Source organism: Peromyscus californicus, unplaced genomic scaffold (genome assembly GCF_007827085.1).
Source record: "Peromyscus californicus insignis strain IS unplaced genomic scaffold, ASM782708v3 Scaffold_20__1_contigs__length_68692818, whole genome shotgun sequence".
Taxonomy (NCBI): Eukaryota; Metazoa; Chordata; class Mammalia; order Rodentia; family Cricetidae; genus Peromyscus; species Peromyscus californicus.
In genome coordinates, this window is record NW_026294503.1 from 55,933,249 (window position 1) to 55,955,724 (window position 22,476).

General features: G+C 41.8%; 1 protein-coding gene across 1 annotated transcript in view; it reads right to left on the reverse strand.

The window, feature by feature from the left end:
- Positions 1 to 405: 405 nt before the first annotated feature.
- The window catches only part of Slc2a13 (solute carrier family 2 member 13), a 289,669-nt gene continuing 267,598 nt past the window's right edge, over positions 406 to 22,476 (reverse strand). Inside the window, exons 8-10 of the mRNA XM_052748693.1 lie at positions 7,677 to 7,798; positions 7,410 to 7,562; positions 406 to 5,206 (exon numbers count right to left, since the gene is read on the reverse strand). Of these exons, the coding sequence (XP_052604653.1) occupies positions 4,980 to 5,206; positions 7,410 to 7,562; positions 7,677 to 7,798 (502 nt within the window). The 3' untranslated portion in view covers positions 406 to 4,979. The remainder of the gene's footprint in view (positions 5,207 to 7,409; positions 7,563 to 7,676; positions 7,799 to 22,476) is intronic.

Below are 22,476 nucleotides of genomic sequence, written 5' to 3' on the forward strand. Positions count from 1 at the left end.
TCAGGAGGTGCTGACTCTGCAGGAACTTGAATATCTGCCAAATGGCTTCTTTACAATTGTTGTTGTTGTTAAGGGATTCTGCGCTTTTCAACCCTTTGATAGAAAAGACAGTAAGGGGGCTGAAGAGATGGCTCAGTGGTTAAGAACAATGTTTGCTTCTCAGAGCAGTTTCCAGCACTCACAACCATCTGTAAGTTCAGTTCCAGGGGATCTGATGCCCTCTTCTGGCCTCCACAGACACCAGCCATGCACATGCAAGCAAAAGATCTACATGCAAACAAAACACAAAATTAAAATTAACAAAAACCAACACATTTTGTTTACAGTTCCCACAGTGTGTTCGCTCTATAACCTAGATACTAAAATCCAAGATGAGACGTGAAGAAGTAAAAAGTTCCAAGAGAATGAATTACCTTTACTTTTATTTGATTATTTTCTTATACAGCTCTGGCACTGACACTTTCTTTAAAAAAAGATTGTAACTTTATGTAAATATTGAAGTTCAATAAAATAACTTAAAAAACATTTACATGTATATCACTAAATCTCCATAAAATATACCATACTTTTGATACAGCATAGGCTAGCATGATTTGGTAACTGGGACAGTGGCAGTTTTCAAGAGATATTGTGTATGTCACAGGTAGGAAGGAGAAGACTAGATTTGCCAAGATATGTCAAGTATTAAACAGTATATAACATGCACTCAGAAAATTAAAATGTACAGTTCAAAATACATAGGCCTCTAAAAGCATGAAACTCCTGATTTAATACAGATGTATAGAGTTCCTAAATAGAAATTAGAACATTTATTACAAACAGTACTGTAACATCAAGTGAGACATAGTACAGGAGCCACCAGAAAATCTAGACATGTATATAGGACATGAATTTCTACTTTGGCCAGAGTTAACATTATATTGTCTAAATTTTAAGTGAAATGGGATAATGTTGAGTTGAGCAAAATCTTAAAACTTTGTAAAGCACAGATTCATACGTTTGAATACTGATTATCTGCAAGTCAATTTCTTATTCTATTTATATGGATATGACAAAATCAATCCCATGAACCTAATTGTCTAAAATGTGAATAATTTATTACCTGTAAACGAAGGCATTGAAGATACAGTTGACCAAATTACTCAAGTGCTATAGACTGTACTGTACACATATGAAGATCTAGAGAATTATACTGCTCTGCACTCATAAGCACAATATGATGATGATAAAATACTTCCTGGTATTTCCGAACATGAATACTTGTAAAGCGACTCTCTGATGATTATTGGCATGTAAGTATTTCCTTCCCTAAACAGCATACAAGAAAGAGCTGAACAGGTAGCTGTTTGGCATTTGCAACTGCTTGTAGTGCCCAGAAGGTGGCAGCACTGGTACTCGCCTTGGAGAACTGAATGAACTGACAGTCTAACCGAGCTGTGCATGAGGCTAGGATTGGTAGGAATCGACAGGCTGAAGGACATGAAGAATTAACCCAGAGGACAATTCTGAGTGTTGTATAGGCAGTAGCTACTTTTGAACTATAAATTTCATCTACAACTTTGTAGCTTAAGATAGAATGTACTATAGTTTTCTAGAGAGCATGTACGAGGAATCCTCTGCTCCTGGCCTGGTTGTACCCATCTAATACTTTTTTGTTCCGAGTTAGGGAGATGGTCTGAACTTGATAACTGAGAAGTTATTACACTCAGCTATTAAAGAATACCTGTAGGTAGCACTATCTAAAACATCATTTCACCCCGCCCCAAGATTTATGATTATTAAACAATACATTTCAATTTTACTTTGCTATTACTAAGTAAATGGGCAAGCTGTCGATGTGTTTTTTCCTGGCATTTTCCCCTGTTTAACAGATACTAAAATTACAGCAGAAATCCATAAATTCAGTGCTTTTCCTGGTCTCTCACCTTACAGTGAATAACAAGTTTTAAGATTGTATCCTAAAGTGTGTTTCACTGATAAATTATTTAAAAGATTCTGCTGTCATTCTCCTGGAAATATCTTTTATTCTATAGGTATATTCAAAGCCATGTTTTAGATAATGACTAAGGTAGGTGTAATAATCAAGATTATTATAGATGCTTATATGGAAGAAAATATTAATGCCCAATCTTTTTAGGCCAGCACTTGACCACTGACCTGTATCCACAGCCCCAACACCAAGTCTTTTTGACATCATGTTCCACAGTATGTGCTTATTATGTAGACAAAGGATGCATTCTTAATTCTCCTATATATTAGTCACCCAGCTAGGTTGCAGGCGCGGTCTTGACCTCCTTCACCCAGTGTTCCCTAAATGAAATACACCTGTATTGAATTTGCAGCATGTTTGGAAAGAAAGCTGTCATTGTAGAGGCAAGTATACTGCTTAATCTGTTTATTTTAATGCGGTGGATCAAATCCTATCATATAGAAACTGTCTTAGAAAATATATGTTCGATGATTTCACATGGGTGGTTTTCAAGTTGACACCAGAAACATAAAAGGTGTTTAATAGAATACAAATCTGAACAGTTCCAACACTGAACTTTGAATGTGCTATAAATGTTCACCAGATCTAAAAAGCATACCTGGGTTATAGAAGGCTCCTTTTCAAGTATTGAGTTGCTTTTTAAAAGTTATAAATAAGTCATATGTGCCTCTCTGCCTTGTATGTTAAAGGTATGGAATATACTATATAAATAACAAATAATTTTTAGAAATGAAGGGAACAGGGCAAGAGAAAGGTGGACAATTTCCCATTATTATGTTAAGTTATGGACATAAAACTGAAAACATGCTTGTTTTTATGCCAGCAATAACAGGTCACACCAGCTTTCAGGACTAACAAGTCTAGCTGTCCCTTTGTGTCATATGTGGTCCCACATGTCAGCCCAGCTGCAGACACCTGTGTACTTAAGGCTACGTGGACTAGGAAGGGAAGAAGTGAGGCAACACGTTGAACAAATCAGAAAAAATACACTTTAAAAGGAGCACTTTGCTCACTTTTTTCTTCTCATAATGTGCTAACTCTACCACATAATAGCTCATTTGATCTTGTAAAATACTACTGAATTAAGAAACTTCTTCAGAGATAAGAAATATCAAACAATACATCCCATTAAACAATATCTTCTGTTCTAGAGAAAAATCAATACTAATATTCTCTATAAATAAATTTCAAAGCACCTAATCTGAGGAAAAATTTTCCAAAATACTCTATTAATTTTTTAAAAAATAACATTAAACAACCAACCAGAGAGAACTTCCTCTTTTGGCTGAAGGATTTGTAGGCCACGAAAGTGACTGTGTAAGTAAGTACCCCTGGTGACTGGAGGATAAACTTCTTTTGCTAGAGTCTCAGCTTGGTAATTATGGTAAGAATAAGCCAGACTTTAAAAGAAGAATAAACATTTTGGAGACTGGCCAAAATATTTCCATTTTATCACTAGCCTCCGTTCACTTGGATATGGAACTTAATTAGGTGTTTAGATCATTTGATGTAAAACATTGAACTGATGTATTCCTAACTGGTCACTAGATTCATCCATAGCTTTAGAACTAGCAAATGAGTTTTGTAAGCAAGTAATTTTGTTTGTATCACATAGCTCTTAGTAGGGTGCTGAGAATCAGGAATTTAGTGTTGAATGAACATAGAAATCACCAAATACTTTGAGAAATAATGTTGAAAGGTAAGTCAACCTGTTTTACTGACTGTGGCATTAGAACCTATGTCTTTTCCAAAGGAGACATCTCCTTTAGATATTTTAGAGCAGACAGAAAAACCAAACCAAGTATGAGATAAAGAAACAGACAGAGCTCTGAGTTTTGGTTGTGTAGCAAATTACTAGGAATGAGAAAAGATAACAGAATTAAAACTAGTTCACGTTCTCAGGGGAAAATACAATTAATTAGTAGTGAGGTATCTTCCTGTCCTTAGGAAGAGCCAATAAAACATGTGGAGAAAGAAGTCCTGGGATTTAAAATAAATGTTAACAACTGTTTCTGCCACTGACCTCCTTCCTCATGTGTATCAGAAAGAGAAAACCAGTCTGCCAGCAGCTGTCATTTAACACCAAGGAAGGCACAGAGCAGCAGGAGCCAGGGAGTGACAATGTGGACAGTTCTGTGTAGATTCAACTGACCCTGGAATACAGCTGACAGCCTGACACTACTTCACACTTACAATGGCATTCCAATTGTACACACATTTGTGACTAACGAATCAGGATATATAAAAATCTGTTCTTTCTCACTTTGACAATAAAATATACTTATCAAAACATGCTAGCTTGTCTGTGCAAATATACTCATCACTGATGCAAAAAAGTATGAAAATAACCCTTAAAGGGCCTGCTTTGGATAGTGTTCAAAAGATCTTGTGTATTCAGTCTCTGAAGAAATTGTATCTGTGTTGGAGACAGAAGCCAACATCTGGAATCCAAAGGAGAGAGGGACAGCTATGTCCTTATAGGACTTCTGAATTTGTGAATGGAAGTTTAGATGGAATTCACTTTGTACCTATGGATCATAGAAAAACCATTACTTGGTATGAAAATTTAGGGTCAACAGACCATGTTTTGGCATTAAATACCTTTAGGTCATCTTAAATAATCCTTTATAAATATACATATATACTTTGCCTAGATTACCACTGACTGTATTGCTACTGATAATTGTATGTGGTCTTAGGAGAAAGGGGTCCTACTGAAGTCACTAGGTACAACAGTAATGTTTAGACTGTCTCAGGAAGGGATTATACACATCTGCTTAAGAAAAAAATCTGTGGGTTTTGTTTTAGCATTTCTGTTTATGAAAATAAACATCACCATGGTTGTATTTTTCTCCTCATCAAGTCTTCTAGAATATGGAGTCATTTGGAAGGACTGTGTGGGGAGACGCAGCTTGCGAGCAGGGCAGTGACCAACTGCTGGCCTTCTCTCCACATTCAATTCAGTAACTAAAATGTCATCAGCTGAAAATTACTCCACATCAGAAGCATCGTTGTCAGAGAGATGGTAGTTACTTCCCTTGACCCGGATGTATTCAATGTATCGCCCCTCATCGGAGTCAGAAGCGCCACACGTGCATAGCCTGCTGTCAAAGAGTGACTCGATTTCCTCTAGTTTTTTCCCTTTCGTTTCCGGAAGACAGCCGTAGACGAAAAGCAGTCCTACAGCTGCAAAGCCAGCATAGAGGAAGAAGGCGCCTGCAGTGAGCGGGAAAAGAGTGCAGTGAGCAGCTCCGTGTGGACCCGCATCGGAGAGTCCCGACTCTGATTCGAACGTAACTCTAGTGTGAAACGCAACCCAATGATGTCTGCCAGCCTGCCTTACCTGGATGTTCCAGTCCTGAGCACATGATGCAATTAATCTTTCAAAACTCAAACCATGTCATAGCCATCTGAAGAAGAACAGACCAGGCTCAGATGCAAGCTCTTTTCAGAAGTCTCCCTCAGATCCCACCCAGGCTGAGGGGAATTGCTCTCTCTCTCTCAACTGTTTTCTCAGCACGCTCTTTAGTATTATTATAACCAAGCAGTCCTATTACTATATGCATGTGCATGTCTGTCTTGTCTACTCAGGCATGGAGGGTCAGGAGAAATCTGGATCTCCAGAACCAGGTATAGTGCTGCTGCTGCTGCTGCTGCTGCTGCTGCTGAGTTAATGACTTGATGGAGCTCATGGCATCTCCCTGCAAACTCCTGACAAAAGCTGACACAGGCCCTAACTAAACCACATTCTGTTGCCCGTGCCTTTTCTGACAGTACGTAAATGCATACTATGTCAAAGCACTGACAGGAATACTCTGGTCCCCTCTGATGCCTCCTACTTCACCTCATCCCAAAAGAGTATTTTGCAAGCCAGAGTTTTACTGCATGGGTTTTTATTATGCAAGCCTCTATTTCAAAAAATGCTTCTTGGGATGTTAGTATATATAGAGACTGAAAAGTATTTAAGCATTCTCAAGGATCAGCAATGGCAACTAACATCTATCATCATGCCATGAAAACAAGCTCATGGGTTTATGGAAACATTTTTAGTTGCTAAAAGAGATAAAGCTTAATGTTCTAAACACACCACCAGCTTGTCTCCTGCAGTTCCTTCCCAAGAAAACAGATGTTTCTAGATGAGCATTTCTTAACCTGTTGGTCATGAACATCGGAAAACACATAGTTCCAATGGTCTTGGGAATTGGCACTGCTCAGTAGTAAAATTACAGTTATGAAGTAGCAACAAAAATACATTTATGGTTGGGGGATCCTGAGACCATTGGAAAGCTGTGTATTCTGATGGTTGTGACCCACAGGCTGAGAACTGCTGTTCTAGATGTTCCAAGTGGTTAATGAGAGAGAAGATAATGAACCATTGACTGCACGGTATTAACTACTGCAATACCATGTCAGTGTGTCCCGAACACAGAGCAAAGAGAGCTGTACACCTCCCCACAGCTGGCGTTCTTATCCAGGTGAACATGATGCTTGCTTTCCCGTTCCCCTTGCAAAGGTCAGGAGCCGGATGAAGCACAGGCCTGGCCAGCTTCGTCTTTCTAGTCTACGGCAAGGGTGGGAACAGACAGCAAACCTGTCCAGAGCATGGGGTGAGGTCAGGCGGGGAGGCTGCTTCAGAGAGGACCAGACATAGTACACATTTCACATAGCCCACGTGGTCTCACGGAGATGTGAAGAACAATGGCTTTACATTTCATCTTTAGAAATTATCCCAGCTTAAAAAATATCATCACAACTTATACAATCATGCACACAAGGCAACTTTGTGTGTGTGGGGGGGGGCAAAAACGCAGAAAAAGATCTTTTGACTTTAGTATGCATAGGTTTGAAGGAGCTTCACAAAGGAGCTCTGTAATGCTTATGTTTTCCTTCAGCCACAGTCTTCACACGGTTTTATTTGGAGGTTTTTGTCATGGCCCTGTTTCTGGAAGTGGTAAGTGCTGGGCTCCAAGGGGTCTTGGCTGGAACAAATGATTCAGTGGTTCAGTGTCCCAAATGGGTGAGCTACTTTCAGGCCTATACTAATGGTGCTTAGTTGTGGGGCTCCATCCTCCCCACAGGGCATCTCCCCAGTCCTGGCTTCACGGTCTTGGCATTTGCTCCATGTTTCCTTGTTAACCTGAAGCTATGCTGTAAGGATTTCCAGCCTGGTAGGAATGGGGGGTGTTTAGGGTTTGAATGTAGGGGATATGCATAAGCACTTGGGTACATGAAACTTAGGCAAAGATAACTCTTCTCTTAGACACATTTCCCAGAACCCCTGGAGATGGTGAAAGCTATATAGAGATATTCATGAAGAGCCAAGATATAAGGACATAGCCTCTCTCACAAATTATAGGGTATCTGAGGACAAAGTACCAAAAGTAACAGTGAGAGGACATTGAAAAAAACATGCTCTTACCGTAGTATGTAAGATACTCAGCTGTGTGTAAAAAGGTCAACGAAACCAGGACGTTGAAAATCCAGTTTATTCCAGCTGAGCATGCATTTCCTGTACTTCTTGCCCAGAGAGGATAGATTTCAGAGTTCACTGTCCAGGGCATTGGTCCCATTCCTGAGAAGTAAATAATTAAAACTACAGTCAAGCTCCCCTGTGGAATGAATTATAGTAGCCTGCCTCTTCTAAGAGGGGGCAATGCAGTGCAAAAGTAGCAAAGCAGCTACTCACCAGGTGCAAAGAAAATGAGATATAACACCAGACCCAGGAGTGCCGTCCAGGAGTACGGGGTGGGGCAGAAACTGTAGGCCCAGTGGATGTCTTCTGTTTTGAACTTGGTTTCATTTTCACACCTGAAAAACATGTATTAATGCAGTGTTTTAGGGGGTAGCTGTAGAAATTCATGTGATTGTGTTGGATGTATTTGGAAATTTCTCCATCTCCTAAGGGGGGAAAAGATAAAAACATTTTTTTTCTTAGAAATTTGAGATCTCGTGTCATGAACATATGCAAATAAAGACATTAAACTGAGAACAAAATGTATAGTGTAGATATTAATGCACACACACTTAGAGCTCAATACAATTTCAGAGTGGCCGAGCAATTCCTTTTTTACTCAGATGGCATCAAGGAGACCTGATTTTTAACTTGAAGCTGCACTAGACAGAGCATCAGTCAGTACATTGTGGTGGGAAGGGTATCTATGCAGTCACGAGTAGCTAAGAGGGCAGGAATCTTCAGGACCATGCTCCTGTGACACCCACCTTCAAAGCCTCCTTTATTTTTCAGCTAAAACTTAGTAGTGCAAGGTGACATGCCCAGAGGCATTTCTGTCCATCAGTTTAATCTTTCACATACTCACTCCATGACTTTGAGCTAAGCACACCTCCTCTAAATGTGTCTAATATATTTTCATTTAAAGTTATGCCCTTACACTAAGCGTGCACTGTACTATCTAATGAGGATGACTATGCATAGGCTCCCTAAACTTGTGCATTCTGAGCTTAAGGAGAGCATCACTTTGGCTTTGGAAATCATTCACCTGCTCCAATGCCATTTGGTGATACTCTTTCTCCCTGGTTTCATGTCTAGACTCAGCTTATTTTGGCTTTGCCCTCACCAAGATGCCAACCTACTGCGTTCAGTTACACAGTCAGATCCTGATGCTGCTTTCAGAAGCAGAGTTCCATCATCTGTAAAATGTGGGTGAAACCATAGAGAAGATTTTCAGGCTCATCTAGATGAAGGATGATCGTAACTGATTGCAAATGGCCACCTGCCCTCCTGTCCTATGTTCTTGCTTCTCATCATCCACTACTGGTGAGCTTGTCTCCTTCCATGTTCAACAACGAAGCAATGTGTCTTTGACTCAGGCTGTCAAATTGAGCTTAATTCTTTTTACATCCTCAATTGTCCCTATAGATACAACCAATCTGAAAAATATCCAGATCTCACCACCTAGGAGATGGCAAAGCTGTGAGACCATGCTGCTGGGCCCCTACGAGTCCATGCTACCTCCGGTTTCTAAGCATGCTCACTGGATGCCCCATTTTCTTCTCTGCTGAATTATCTACTTATTTCAGAGGTGTTCAATAAACTTCTGTCAACTAAAGACTCAACTAACTCTACTACTCTCTTCTAGTCCTGAAAATTCCCCCTCCAGGTCTCCTTATTTATTTCACTTTCCATGAAAGTTCTCTTTAATTGGAGGCAAGTGCCTGTGGTCACATGGGGTACCACTCACCCTTCCTAGGGACTTCAGGGGTTCTGTACTCCCCCATGCCCCATATGCTTCCTCGGGATTGTATTCCATCAGTCATCTCTTCCTGCCATCTTCAGCTTCTTCCGACTGGAGCCTTCCCTGCTGACTTTCACTCACAAGATCTCTGCCATTCAAATGGCCACACCCTCTCATGTTAGTGCTGCTAGACTCCAAAATCAGGAGTGCTTAGGCCCTGGAGCACTACATCCTCCACTAGGATGCAGCTGACTTTTGTGGCCTCTGTTTTCTTCATAAAGCTTCTGGTGTGGTGGCATTAATCTTAGCAACTAAACTTCATGTTCTCTCTAACAACAAACAAACAAACAAAAATATAAAAACAAAGCACAACCATGGGCCCCTATCTCTAACCAATAAGCTATCTTCAATTGGCATCCACTTATAAAGGAAAAATTAGTTTTCTCCAGTGGAGTCTCATTGGGTGTATAGACCATGCTTACAGGTAGGCCCCATGCCCAGCAGTAGACAACCAACACAAAAAGAACCCAATGGTATTTTTGTAAATTTTTTGTCTCATATTGCTTTGTTTTTATGGTTTTTTTTACCTTCTTGTTCTTTTGCTTGTATATTATGGTTTCTGATCTTGTGTTCTTATGGGTGTTTTATTTGGTGTCTATGTGCACTTATTGTGTCTGTGTGTTTCATTCTCACTTTTTGAAATTTGCCTGTTTGTGTATTTTCTGAAAAGAGAGAGAGAAAGAAAGGGCATGGAGTTGAGTGGGTGAGGAGGTGGGAAGGATCTGGGAGGAGTTCAGGAAGGGGAAACCATGATCAGAATATATTAAATGGAAATTTTTTTTCAATAAAAAAGAAACAAAAACAAAACAAGAAACACAAACCCCAACAAAAACATATACACACAAAAATGAAAATCAGAATAAATAAGCAATGACTAATGTCTTAGTTGCTGCTCTACTGTTGTGAAGAGATACCATGACCAAAGCAACCCTTATAAAATAAAGCATTTTATTTGGGGCTTGCTTACAATCTTAAGAGGGTTAGTCCATGATCATCATGGTGGGAAGCAGACAGGAGTGGTGCTGGAGCAGTAGCCGAGAGCTTTACATCCTGATCCACAGACAGCAAGCAGAGAGAGACATGGACGCTGGGCCTGACATGGGCTTTGAAACTTCAAAGCCCACCCCCAGTGGTACACCTCCTCCTAGTCCAAAGAGGCTACACCTAACCCTTCCCAACAGTTCTACTAACTGGGGACCAGACATTCAAGCACTCCCTGGCTCCCATAGGCTTGTAGTCATACCACAAGGCAAACACTGCATTCAGTCCCATGTCAAAAAAACCTCCATCATCCTTTAATCTTTTTTTTTTTTGGTTTTTCAAGACAGGGTTTCTCTGTATAGCTTTGCGCCTTTCCTGGAACTCACTTGGTAGCCCAGGCTGGCCTCGAACTCACAGAGATCCGCCTGGCTCTGCCTCCTGAGTGCTGGGACTAAAGGCGTGCGCCACCACCGCCCGGCCCATCCTTTAATCTTAACACTGTTTAAAAGTCCCAAGTCTCTTCTGAGACTTGTGGCAATCTCTTAGCTGTAACCCTCTGTAAAATCAGAGCCAAAAAAACAGATTATGCCGGGCGGTGGTGGCGCACGCCTTTAATCCCAGCACTCGGGAGGCAGAGGCAGGTGGATCTTTGTGAGTTCGAGGCCAGCCTGGTCTACAGAGTGAGATCCAGGAAAAGGCGCAAAGCTACACAGAGAAACCCTGTCTCAAAAAAAAAAAAAAAAAAAATCAGATTACATACTTTCAGTGTACAATGTCACAAAATATACACCAACATTCCAACATTCCAAAAGGGTGGAAAGGGAGCACAGTGAGGAAATGCTGGTCCAAAGGGACCATAGTGAGGAAATACTGGTCCAAGGCAAACTCCACAATCTGCATCTCCAATATCCTATGTCAAAGAGCTATTCAGATCTCCAATACCCCTTCCAGCTTTGTTGACTGCAACATAATTTTCTCTCTCTTGGGCTGGTTCCACACCCTATCTGGCAGGTAACCCAAGGCTCTGGCATCTCCAATGTCTTGGACTCTCCAACACAATCCAGTGTTTACTTTCACAGTTTCATACAATGGCTTCTTTAGGTCTACATGCTGGGATAGCTTCTGCCTTGTGCCTGGCCTCAGCAGCTTTCCATAACCAGAAGGAAGAAATTCACAGCCCATTTCTTGTATCCTTCTTGACTCTAAATCCAAAACCATATGGCCAGAGCTGCCAAATTCTACTGCTTGCTGGGGCTGGACACTGGCTGTCTTCTCCAATTACATTTTCATAAGCTTTCTGTTCTTGTTTAGGCCCAGGGAATCCCTCAGGCCTTTCCTTTCACAGGTTTCAGGATTAGCTCCTGGGACCTTGCCCTCTATCATTTCTTTCATTCCATCTAGCATCAGGCTTTTCTTTAAACTTCTCATCTCCTTGAGCACAAGACTGGACTCCAGTACTATGTTTTCTGGTGTTCCTTTTCTCCTCACACTGTACATTTTGTACTTCTTTTTGCCCTGCTTGCTCCTTTTCATTATTGATCTGCGTAAGAGTGATTACTAATAACCATGTGACATAGTCAATACTAGGCTGTCCTGAAATCCTCTCTGTCAATGGCAGTTATTCAAAACTCTTCAATTTAGCCTCAGGCAGATTTTTCAGCCAAGGGCAAAAAGCAGCCACATTCTTTGCCAAAACATCACAAGAATGGTCTACAGGCTACGTGCTAATATTTCCCCTCTGAAACATCTTGAGCAGAATCTGCATATTTCAAACCACCCTTAGCATTATTGTCTTCCAGGGTCCTACTAGAGTGGCTCATCAAGCCACACTTAAAGCTTTCAACTGCTTTTCTAATTCAGAGTCCCAAAGGCTTCCATATTCTTCCACACAATAACATGGTCAGGTCTGTCACAGCAATACCCCCATCCCTTGTACCAATTTCTGTCTTAGTTACTGTTCTATTACTGTGAAGAGACACCGTGATCAAGGCAATGCCTTATGAAGGAAAGGATCACCATGGCAGGAAGCAGACAGGCATTCCACTGGAGCAGTAGCTGAAAGCTTTACATTCTTATTTGCAGCCAGCAGGCAAAGAGAGAGAGAGTGGCTGAACATGGCATGGGCTTTTGAAACCTCAAAGTCCACTCCATGACATACTTCCTCCAACAAGGCCACACCTTCTAATCCCTCACAAACACAATTGAGTACCAAGCATTCAAACATATGAGCCAAAGATGGGAGCTGTTCTTATTCAAACCACCCCAACCAGTAAGACAAAAAAATTGCCCAAACAAAGCAAAATGAAACTAAATTCTGCAAAAATACCACCGAGTCTGGTTTTTGTTGGCTAATTAATCCCAGGCATGGTACCTACCCTGAAGTGTGGTTGATGTACCTACAGAGAATCCATTGGAGAAAACTGACTTTCCCTTTGTCAAAAGGTATCAATTACAAACACCTTCCTGGTTAGGGTGGTAGCCCACGTCCAGTTCCCCCTCTCATTGCTGGGCTGTGTCTGGCTTGAGTCTGTGGGGACTGGGTCAGGCCTGATCTGTACATGGCTCGTCTGTGTGGCCAATCTCTGTGAGTTCATGTGTGCATCAGTCCTGTAGTATCTGGAAGACAGCTTTCCTTGGAGTCATCCATTACTCCTGGCTCCTAAAATCTTGCTGCCTCCTCCTCCACATAACTTTCTGAGCCTCGAAGAGAAGGATTCTATTTTTAAAAAATCCCATTTAGAACTTAGTGCTCCAAAGTCTCTCTCACTCTCTGCTTTGTCCAGCTTTGAGTTTCTGTGTTAACTCACATCTGCCATAAGAAGCAGCTTCCCTGATGTAGGCTGAGTAAGGCACTCATCTGTGGGTATAGCTGCATGTCAATGGGAGTCAGTCATTTTTGTGACATGTTCCTTTAGCAGAATAGTAGGTTTTCCCCTAGCCTTGTGACCTACATGTTCTTAGGTTCTTGGAAACCTTAGCAGTGTCAGATATGGGTTCCCTCTCATGGAGCGAGCCTTAAGTTCAATCAAAAAGTGCTTGATTCTCCTGTAATATTATGCCATGATTGTACCGGTGTGTCTAATGGACAGGTTGCTGTTATAGGTCACAGGGTTTGTAGTTGGGTGATACTGGTGATTAACTTTCTCTTCTAGTAGTGTGCTGAGTCCCTTCCAGAAGCATGAATGCTAGTCAGTAGAGGGGAAACTTCTAGCTGGCACTAGTTTTTCAAGGCCTTTAATGTTAATTTTCCCTCTTTCCCCTTTCTCTCTCACCCCCTCATTATTTAATGCTCCTATTCTAGTTCCTCCTTTGTCTCGCCATAGCAATACATTCTATTTGTCTTTTCTTGGAAGAGCTTCTCCCTACCCAGTTACCTAACCTGAGTGGCTATTCTGATTATAGCATGCATATCAAAGATGAAGAAGCTGGTATCTACATAAAAGAGAAAACATACAATATTTAGGGTTTAAGTTCTGGGTTACCTCACTCACAATGTTTTTTTTTTTCTAACTCCATCTATCTGTGAATTTCATTTTCGAACAATAGGACAATATTCTATTGTATAAATTTACCACAGTTTCATTCATCAGTTAATGAACATCTAGGCAATTTTGAATTTTTTGCTATTATGAATAGAGCAGTAATGAACATGGATGAGCAAGTGTCTGTGGTAGGATGTAGAGTCCTTTGGGTACATGCCCAAGAGTGGTATAGCTGGACTTGCGCTAGACTGATTCACAGCTTCCTGAGGAACCACTACACTGACTTCCACAGTGGCTGTACAAGTTTGCCCTCGCACCAGCAATGATTGTCCCCCTTTCACTGCATCCTAGCTAGCATGAGCTGCATTTGTTTCATTGACCTTGGCCATTCTGATGGATGAAGTCTCAAAGTCATTTTAATTTGCATTTCGCTGATGTCTAAGGCAGTTGAGCATTTCTTTAAGTGTTTTTCAACCACCTGTGTTTCATCTTTTGAGAACTCTCTGCTTAGTTCTGTGTCCTATTTGTATTTGTTTCCTTGATGTTCTGTGTTTTTAGTTCTTTATATATTTTACACACTAATTCTCTATCAGATGTGTAATTGGTAAAGATCTTTTCCCACTCTGTAGACTGCCACTCTGCCTGGATGATGGTGTCCTTTGCCATACAGAAGCTTTTCAGTTTCATGAGGTCCCATTTATTCATTGTTGTTCTTAGTGCCTGTGCTATTGGTATTCCTCCAGCAGGTCCTTCTGTTATTCAGGATTGTTTTAACTAGTCTGAGTATTTTGTGTTTTCATATGAAGTTGAAGACTGTGCTTTCAACATCTGTGAAGAATTGTTTAGTAGGTCATATATATTAAGAAATCCATATTTTTATGGTTTCCAGTTTGGTTAACTTGCCTCTTAGAACTGCCTTCATTGTGTTTCATAAGTCTGGGTACATTGAATTTTCATTTTCCTTCAGTTCTAGAGGTTTTTTTTCCTTCTTGATTTATGTCTTGACCAATATTTCATTCAGTAGTGAGTTGTTCAGCTTCCATGAGTTTATATTTTTTTCTTATTTTTCTACCGTAGTTGATATCCAGCTTTAATCCACGGTGATCAGATAAGATTCAGGGTATTATTTTAATTTTCCTATTTCTGTTGATACTTGCTTTGTGCCCTAATATAAGGTCAATTTTTGAGACAGTTTTTTTGCTGGAAAGAAAGCATATTCTTTAGTGTTTGGGTAGAATGTTCTGTAGATGTCTGTTAGGACCATTTGATTTATGATGTTATTCAACTAGCATTTCTCTGTTGGTTTCTGTCTGCATGTACTGGTTATGGGTGAGAGTGGAGTACTGAAGTCACCTACGATCACAGTGTGAGGGTCAATATGTGGTTTTTAGCTGTAGTAGTGTTTCTTTCATGAACTTGGGTGCCCTCATGTTTTGTGCATAGATGTTTAGAATTGCAACAATTATTATCTTGGTGTCTCTTTTCTTTAATGAATATGGGGTGTCCTTCCCTATCTCGTCTGATTAGTTTTGAAGCCTATTTTTCAGGTATTAAAAAGCCATACCTGGTTGCCTCTGGGGACCATTTACTTGGTTTTTTCCATCTTTTTGCTCTGAGGTGGTGTCTGTCCTTGGTAGCAAGGTTCTTAGATACAACAGAAAGGTAGATACTGTTTTCTAATCCAATCTGCACATCATGTACTTTTACTGGGAAACTGTGACCATTAATAGAGTTATCAATGACTAGTGCTTATTGATACCTATTAATTTGTTCTTACAGGGTGGGTTCCTGCCCCCCCCCCATATTTTGATGTACTGTTATGAGTTTATTTATGTCTTCTTGGGTGTGTTTAACCTCTTTACATTGAAGTTTTGCTTCTAGTGCCTTTTGTAGAACGGGATTGGTAGACGGTAATCGTTTACATTTGCTTTTATCATGAAATATTTTTCTTTCTCATTCAATTGTGACTGACAGTTTTGTTGGGGATAGTTGTCTGGGCTGACATCTATGGACTCTCAAAGTCTGTAGAACATCTATCTAGGCCATTCTGGCTTTCAGAGTCTCCATCCAGAAGTCTGGTGTTATTCTAATAGGCCTGTATTTTATACATGACTTGGTATTTTTCCTTTACAGGCTTTAACATCTTTTCTTTGTTCTGCACATTTAGTGCTTTGGTTATTATGTGTCATGGGGAATTTCTTTTCTGATTTTATTCTGTCTGATTCTTGTACTTTAATAGGCACCTCCTTCTTTAGATTGAGGAAATTTTCTTTTATGATTTTGTTAAAAGATATCTTCTGTGCCTTTGACCTGGGTTTCTTCTCTTTCCTCTATTATTTGTAGATTTGGTGTTTCCATAGTGTCCCAGATTTCATGGATATTTTATGACTGGATTATTTTTTTTGACTGAAGTATTTCTTTTACCTTGTCTTCAAGAATTAAATTCTTTCTTGCAGTTCTTGCATTCTGTTTGTAAGGATTACCTCTGAGGTTTTTGTTTGAAATCCCAAGTTTTTCATTTTTGGTTAGTTTGTTTTCTTGATGATTCTATTTCTACTTTCATGTTTTGAAATTCCACTGTTCGTGTTTTCACAGACTGCATTAAGGGACTTGTTCATGTCCTCTTTAGGGTCCTTACATAATAACAGATGCTATTTTGAAGTCCTTGTCTTGTGCTTTAGCTACACTGCATTTCTCAGGGCCTATTACAATAGAGTTATCGGCTTCCGGAGCATGCAAATTGTCTAGGTTGCTCATGTTTGTGTTTTTGAGCTGGGATCCAGGCATCTGGTGTTACGATGTTTGAAGTGTGTCTTGGTGTAGACATCTGGTCTTGTCTCTGTTCGCTGTGTGCACCATTCTGTGGTTGCTGTTGTCCCCTCTGGATCCTAAGCAGGTGTACTTGCTATGTGGTCTCTGGTAGCGAGTCCTTCTGTGGGTAACACAAACCAATGGATTTGGGCTAGAAGAAAAGCTGAGAGGGACCGTGGAGAAGAGCAAGGAGATCCTGCATCCTCAGTAAGAGGCAGAACTCCTAGGAAACTGAGGTAGGGTGGGAGGAGGGGACCCTGCAGGTAGGCTGCTACAGCACTAACAGTAAGTCTGGAGAGATGGGATGGAGGACAGGAAGGCTAGTGAAAACTGCCCACCTGTGCCTGAAGCCCAGTGTGCCACTGAGGATCCCTGGTGGAAAGTGGGTTTTTATCTATCTATCTATCTATCTATCTATCTATCTATCTATCTATCTATCTATTGTGTGGCTAGGTGGCTCACACAAAGGAATATAGATGGGCTAGAAGGGAAGGCTGAGAAGACTGGCGGGGAAGAGCTCAGAGAGATCAGCACCAGAAGGCAGAGTTACCGGAGAACGAAGGTGGGATAAGAAGTGGAGCTCCTCCAAGCAGCCTGTAGTAGAAGGAACAGTAAGTCTCGAGACCCAGGAATGAAAAGCACAAATGGATAAAGATTGGACACACACACACACACACACACACACACACACACACACACACACACACACAGAGGCCATTGGTAATTGTTTCCCAAAAGAATAGTGGTTTTCTTTTCTTGTAAAAGAATCTTAACCTCTGGTCATCACTGCTCTCTGTGGGGCTGAGTGGTCACTGAGCAATGAATGAGAAATGTGTCTTTGCCCGCTTGTGAGCATCCGTTGACATCTACTGATAAAAACCCCCCAAATCAATATTCTCTGCCTTAACTTCCCACCTGAGACAAAAGCTTTTGAGTTATCCAACCTGTGAGAAAATAATAAAGAAGGAAATGAAGCTAAGAGAGAGAAGGAAAAAAAAAACAACAAAAATCAAACAAAGCTTCAGGTGGACAAGCTCCCAGGGGAGGGATGCTCCCAAATAACGGACATTTTTCTGAAGACCTCTATTTGCTGTTTTTCTCAGCACAGTGCTTTGCTGAGGGTCTGTGTATTTGAAAGGGAACTGTGTGCTTGCCAGCACAGCCTTTCCCACCAGGCTGCACAGGGCAGAGAGACCCTGTCATCCCTTATTATCCTTGAGTGGCTGTCAGGAAAGCGCCGAGGCACTGACCTGGTAGACACACTCCACAGCGTGCAGACAAGCTAATGTCTAAGCCTGTGAGGTCACTCTTGACCTTCCCAGCACAGACACGAGACATTCCGACTGCAGAACCAAGATGCATGTCCCAAACACCACAGGGCAGCGTGCCCCTGCTCTGCAGGCCAGTCCTAGCCACTGCTAGCACCACTGTGTGCCCCTGAAAATAATGGGTAGGCAGACACGGGTAGAGCAGAAGCCATGTTGTGCCGGGAGCTTATGCCCATGCCATCCTGGAGCACAATCCAAAAACCATAAGTTCATAGAGAGAATGTGGAGGACAAAGAGCAGAGGCCTCTCATGAAAGGGTGTGGTGACATTTTATTTGTGCTGAAACGTGGTGATATTTTATTTCTATGTTAATAAATAAAGTTTGCCTGGAGATCAGAGGTCATAGCCGGCCATAAACAAAAGTCAGGCATGGTAGCACATGTCCTTAATCCGATCACACGGTAGGCAGAGTCTCTGTGTTCAAGGATACAGCCAAGCGTGGTGACACATGCCTTTAATCCCAGTATCAACCATATAGACCTGGAGGTCTGTGTAGACAGGCAGTGATGAGGAAGTGAGGTGGCTGGGCTAAGAGCCAATGAGAAGGCAGAACAGCAAGTCAATAAAGGCACAGGTTAGACAGGAAGAAGCTGATTCTCGCTGGGGAAGCTACGGTGATGTGGTGAGTAAGGTTAGCTGGTGGCTATCACTATTTCCCTGATCTCTATGGCTTTCACCCCTATATTTGGCTCTGTGTTCCTTATTTAATAAGACTGTTTAGACTGTTTAGAAGCTGGGCAGTGGTGGCACACACCTTTAATCCCAGCACTCGGGAGGCAGAGCCAGGCAGATCTCTGTGAATTCGAAGCCAGCCTGGGCTACCAAGTGAGTTCCAGGAAAGGTGCAAAGCTACACAGAGAAACCCTGTCTTGAAAAACAAAAACAAAACAAAGCAAGACTGTTTAGAAATTTGTCTACAAAGGGGACATAAAGGTGATGATGAGCCCTGTACAATAAGACTCACATAGGAAAATGTCATAATGAAGCCCACAACTTCGTAAGAAAACTAAAAATAACGATGAAGAACAAAGTGACACTTCATTCTGGCTATGTGAGAATGAGTATTCACCAGCAGAATGAGCAGGCTGAAGTCTGACACAACCCAACTAAATCAGTGACGGTTCTGTGCTGCACTCAGAGCCCACATGCCTTCAACACCGCATGTACAAATTACTAACTCCCTCTGAAGGTGGAACAATGGTCTCCCCAATCTGCTGGACAGTTTTAAACCAAAGAAGCCACCAGAGGCGCTAAGCCGCGCACAACTGCCCTGGCTACAGTGACCGCCCCCCCCCCCCCCCCCCCCCCCCCCCCCCCCCAGGACACACTCCTGCCCCCTACACAGGACAAACTTCCTCTGCCGTTCTTCTGTTCACCACGGCAAATTCATTTCACTTGATCACGTGTTGTACCAAAGGCAGCAGAAAAGAAACACATCTATTTAAAAAGCAGAACTTCACATTTTTATTTATTGGAAACCACAGAACTTGGCTCTCTTCCCCAAGGAGGGGAAGTTCCTGGATCCAACTTTGTGACCGGAAAGGAAAAGTGCTCACTAGGGGCGGAAGTGATTTCCTAATTTTATTTAGGGTGCAGAGGACCTCAACCTAGGTGTGGGATGCAAGCTGCTTACTGGTGAGCAGTAACTCAGCTGTCACTGACGTGCTATGGCCTGTGGAAATGTCTCCTGTTCTGGGTTGCCTGCATGTACTTTCTTTGCTAACTGACTACTGTAGATCACGAATAAAGCATGCTTTGTCTGTTCCTGCCTCGGGACTGTGATGCCCAGGGACAAGATCACCAAGCTTACAAAGGTTAGCTAGAGGTTAGCTCTGAGAGTTCTTTTACCTGGGGGAATACATGATGAAATAACACATAATTTGGAAGTGGTGATGGAGTGGTAGCTAGGGAAGCACAGAGTGTCTCCCAGGAGAAGGCATCATTCATTCTCACCTGAGAAAAAATAAACAAAATGCCATGCAATCAAAGGACAGTGACAATGCCCATTTCTTTGAGATTCTATTCTAACAATGTATATGTATGTATATGGGGTATCAGGGGTTATGCATATAAGAATTCAGGTGCCTATAGAGTCCAGAAGATGGCATTGTGGACCTTGGATCTGGAATGACAGGTAGACATGAGCTTCCCAATGTAGATGACGGGAACTTAACTTGAGTCTTCTTCAAGAGAAGTAAGTGCTCTTGTGGTGATTTGAATGAGAATAGCCCCCATAAGGGTCATATGTTTGAATACTTGGTCCTTAGTTGGTGGATCAGTTTGGGAAGGATTAGGAGGTGTGGCCTTGTGAGAGGAGGTATGTCACTGTGGGCAGTTTGAAAGGCCCACACCATTTCCCAATGTCTCTCTCTGTCTTGTGCTTGTGGATCAAATGTAAACTCTCAGCTACACCTCCAGCACCATGCCTGTTTCCCTGCTGCCAGGCTTCCCACCCTTATGGTCTGGGACTCACCTTCTAGAACTGTAAGCCTCAATAGCAATAAACTTTTGTTTTTGTAAGTTGCCTTGGTCATGCTGCTTTGTCATAGCAGTAGAAAAGTCAGCAAGACAGCTCTTAACCACAGAAGCATCTCCTCAGCCTCCCACAGTTTTCAGAAGCAATCCTAACTTTTGAGTATCCCATCAAAGGAACTAGGAAAAGTTAGTGTTCCAAAAGTGACTGATTGCTTCACACTAACTCTAATTGCTATTAAGTAACCTAATATGAAAACAAAACCAAAAGAAAGAACCCAAAACCAAAAAGCACCCAGAAAACAGAATCCCTTATGTTAACAGCAGCCATACAGTCTTTAAACTATAACTACAGAGCTACAGATGACCACAGTATGAGCCCCTCAGTCATGACACGCAGACCGTGTTAAAGAAAGCAGAGGGGACTTTCTGTTGCTTCATCTGCCCCCATTGTACTTGGTTTTGTGCTTTTCTTGCATAGGACTGTTACATAAGGGCAAGTTGGAGAAAAAAATGACAGTCTTTCTTTAACTACTTTCCTTTCTAGTCAAAGGGAGACCTTCAGAATTCCTGAGCAATTAAATCAATGGGTAAAGATTGATTCAAAGCTGTAGAGACTTGGAACTAAAAGCTTTTTTCTTTTTCTTCACTTAATTTAGCTTTGTATATAAATCCCAGCATCAGTGATTTATATCAGTAGTTCATACACTCTAAATATGAAAAACAAATGCACGGAATATCGGTGGGCAAATGGGAACAGTATCTAATGCCAAGGAGGATACAGTGATAATTGGTACAGGAATTCTGGTTTCATTTGCTAAGGCAGAGAGTGAGGTTAAATTATCAGATAACAGAAATGAGTTGTGGAGAGAGACTGGAAACTTCACGCATCAAGGCTGCATGAAACAAACAGAACGCACACACACACAAACCCTATGCTGCACAAGCGAGCCAAGCTGGTTTTAATCTTCGGGAAAAAGCATCATTAAGTCTCTGACCTTTAAAACTTCAGCTCTTGTCCACTTCCTTTTTTAGAAGTGTTCTCTTTCTTAAAAAGTTGTCTCTGCTTCGACCTCTATCCATGTATTCAATTCTTAGCTCCAGAAGAACCTGAAAATCCCATTAGATGCTCACAGAAGCCTGATAAATGCCTGTAACAGTATGGGAAGCCAGGGAGCCAGGATGTAAGGTGTCTGGTTCTAATCTCTTAAAAGCTTCTCTTCACTCCAGGGTCACCCAAAAGGAGCCAGAATACTTTGCTTCTTTTTCTCCATTAACAAGTGTCCCATCTCACAAGCACGTCTGTCTTCCTGATTTCCCCCATTTCTTTCATTTTCACATCTGAAGCACGAGACCTTACCAAATGGGGGGAGGGGCACATACCTCAGAGGTAGCCTGCCAGATGCAACTATGTCTGTCTAGTGGTCACTGATGGGTGCCAGTTATCTGAGTTTGCCAAAGACAGTACTGCCTATGTGGTCCAGAGTCATTATACCAATATGGCAGTATGGAAGAGGCAGTAACCATGATGCCAATATGGTGGCATCTATGGAAACCTTGGGTCCATAGCACATAGAACTGCTGGCTTCCCCAATACCATCTCTTTCTCCTATTTCTACTTCCTCTTTTTTGCCTTCTTCTTTTTTTTTTTTTTCCTGAGACCCACTGGGATTGGCAGACTTTGGCTCTAGACAGCCCTTTCCCAAGCCCTTTGTACACCAAGGAACCCTCTCTGAGACACTCTTGCTCTCGGGTCCCACACATGGCTCAGTGAGACCAATGGTCAAGAGGGAGGGAGGGGCTGCGTCCAAGTACAGGGAGAGGTGTTGAGTGGGAAGTGCTGATGCAATGGGGTAGCCCATCTTACCTCAGGATCCTGATGGTCAGTGGTTTTGGGTGTTCCTCTTACTAGGGACCTAGACAATCCCTGGTGGGGACAGGGAAAGTCAGAAGTCACAGTCCAATGGGCCCAGACACTGAGGCATGAGATGCAAGCCACAGTATAGCTTAAGGGGTGGGAGACTAGGCTAATAGCTATCTGGGTGTTTGACACATGCGCTCGTCATGTGGTAGGTCAGGCCACCACTCCAGCTGACTTTCCACCACACTCCTTCCTGGATTCCCTTGTTCCCATGCATTGTTTCCTTCTGGTTTGCTAC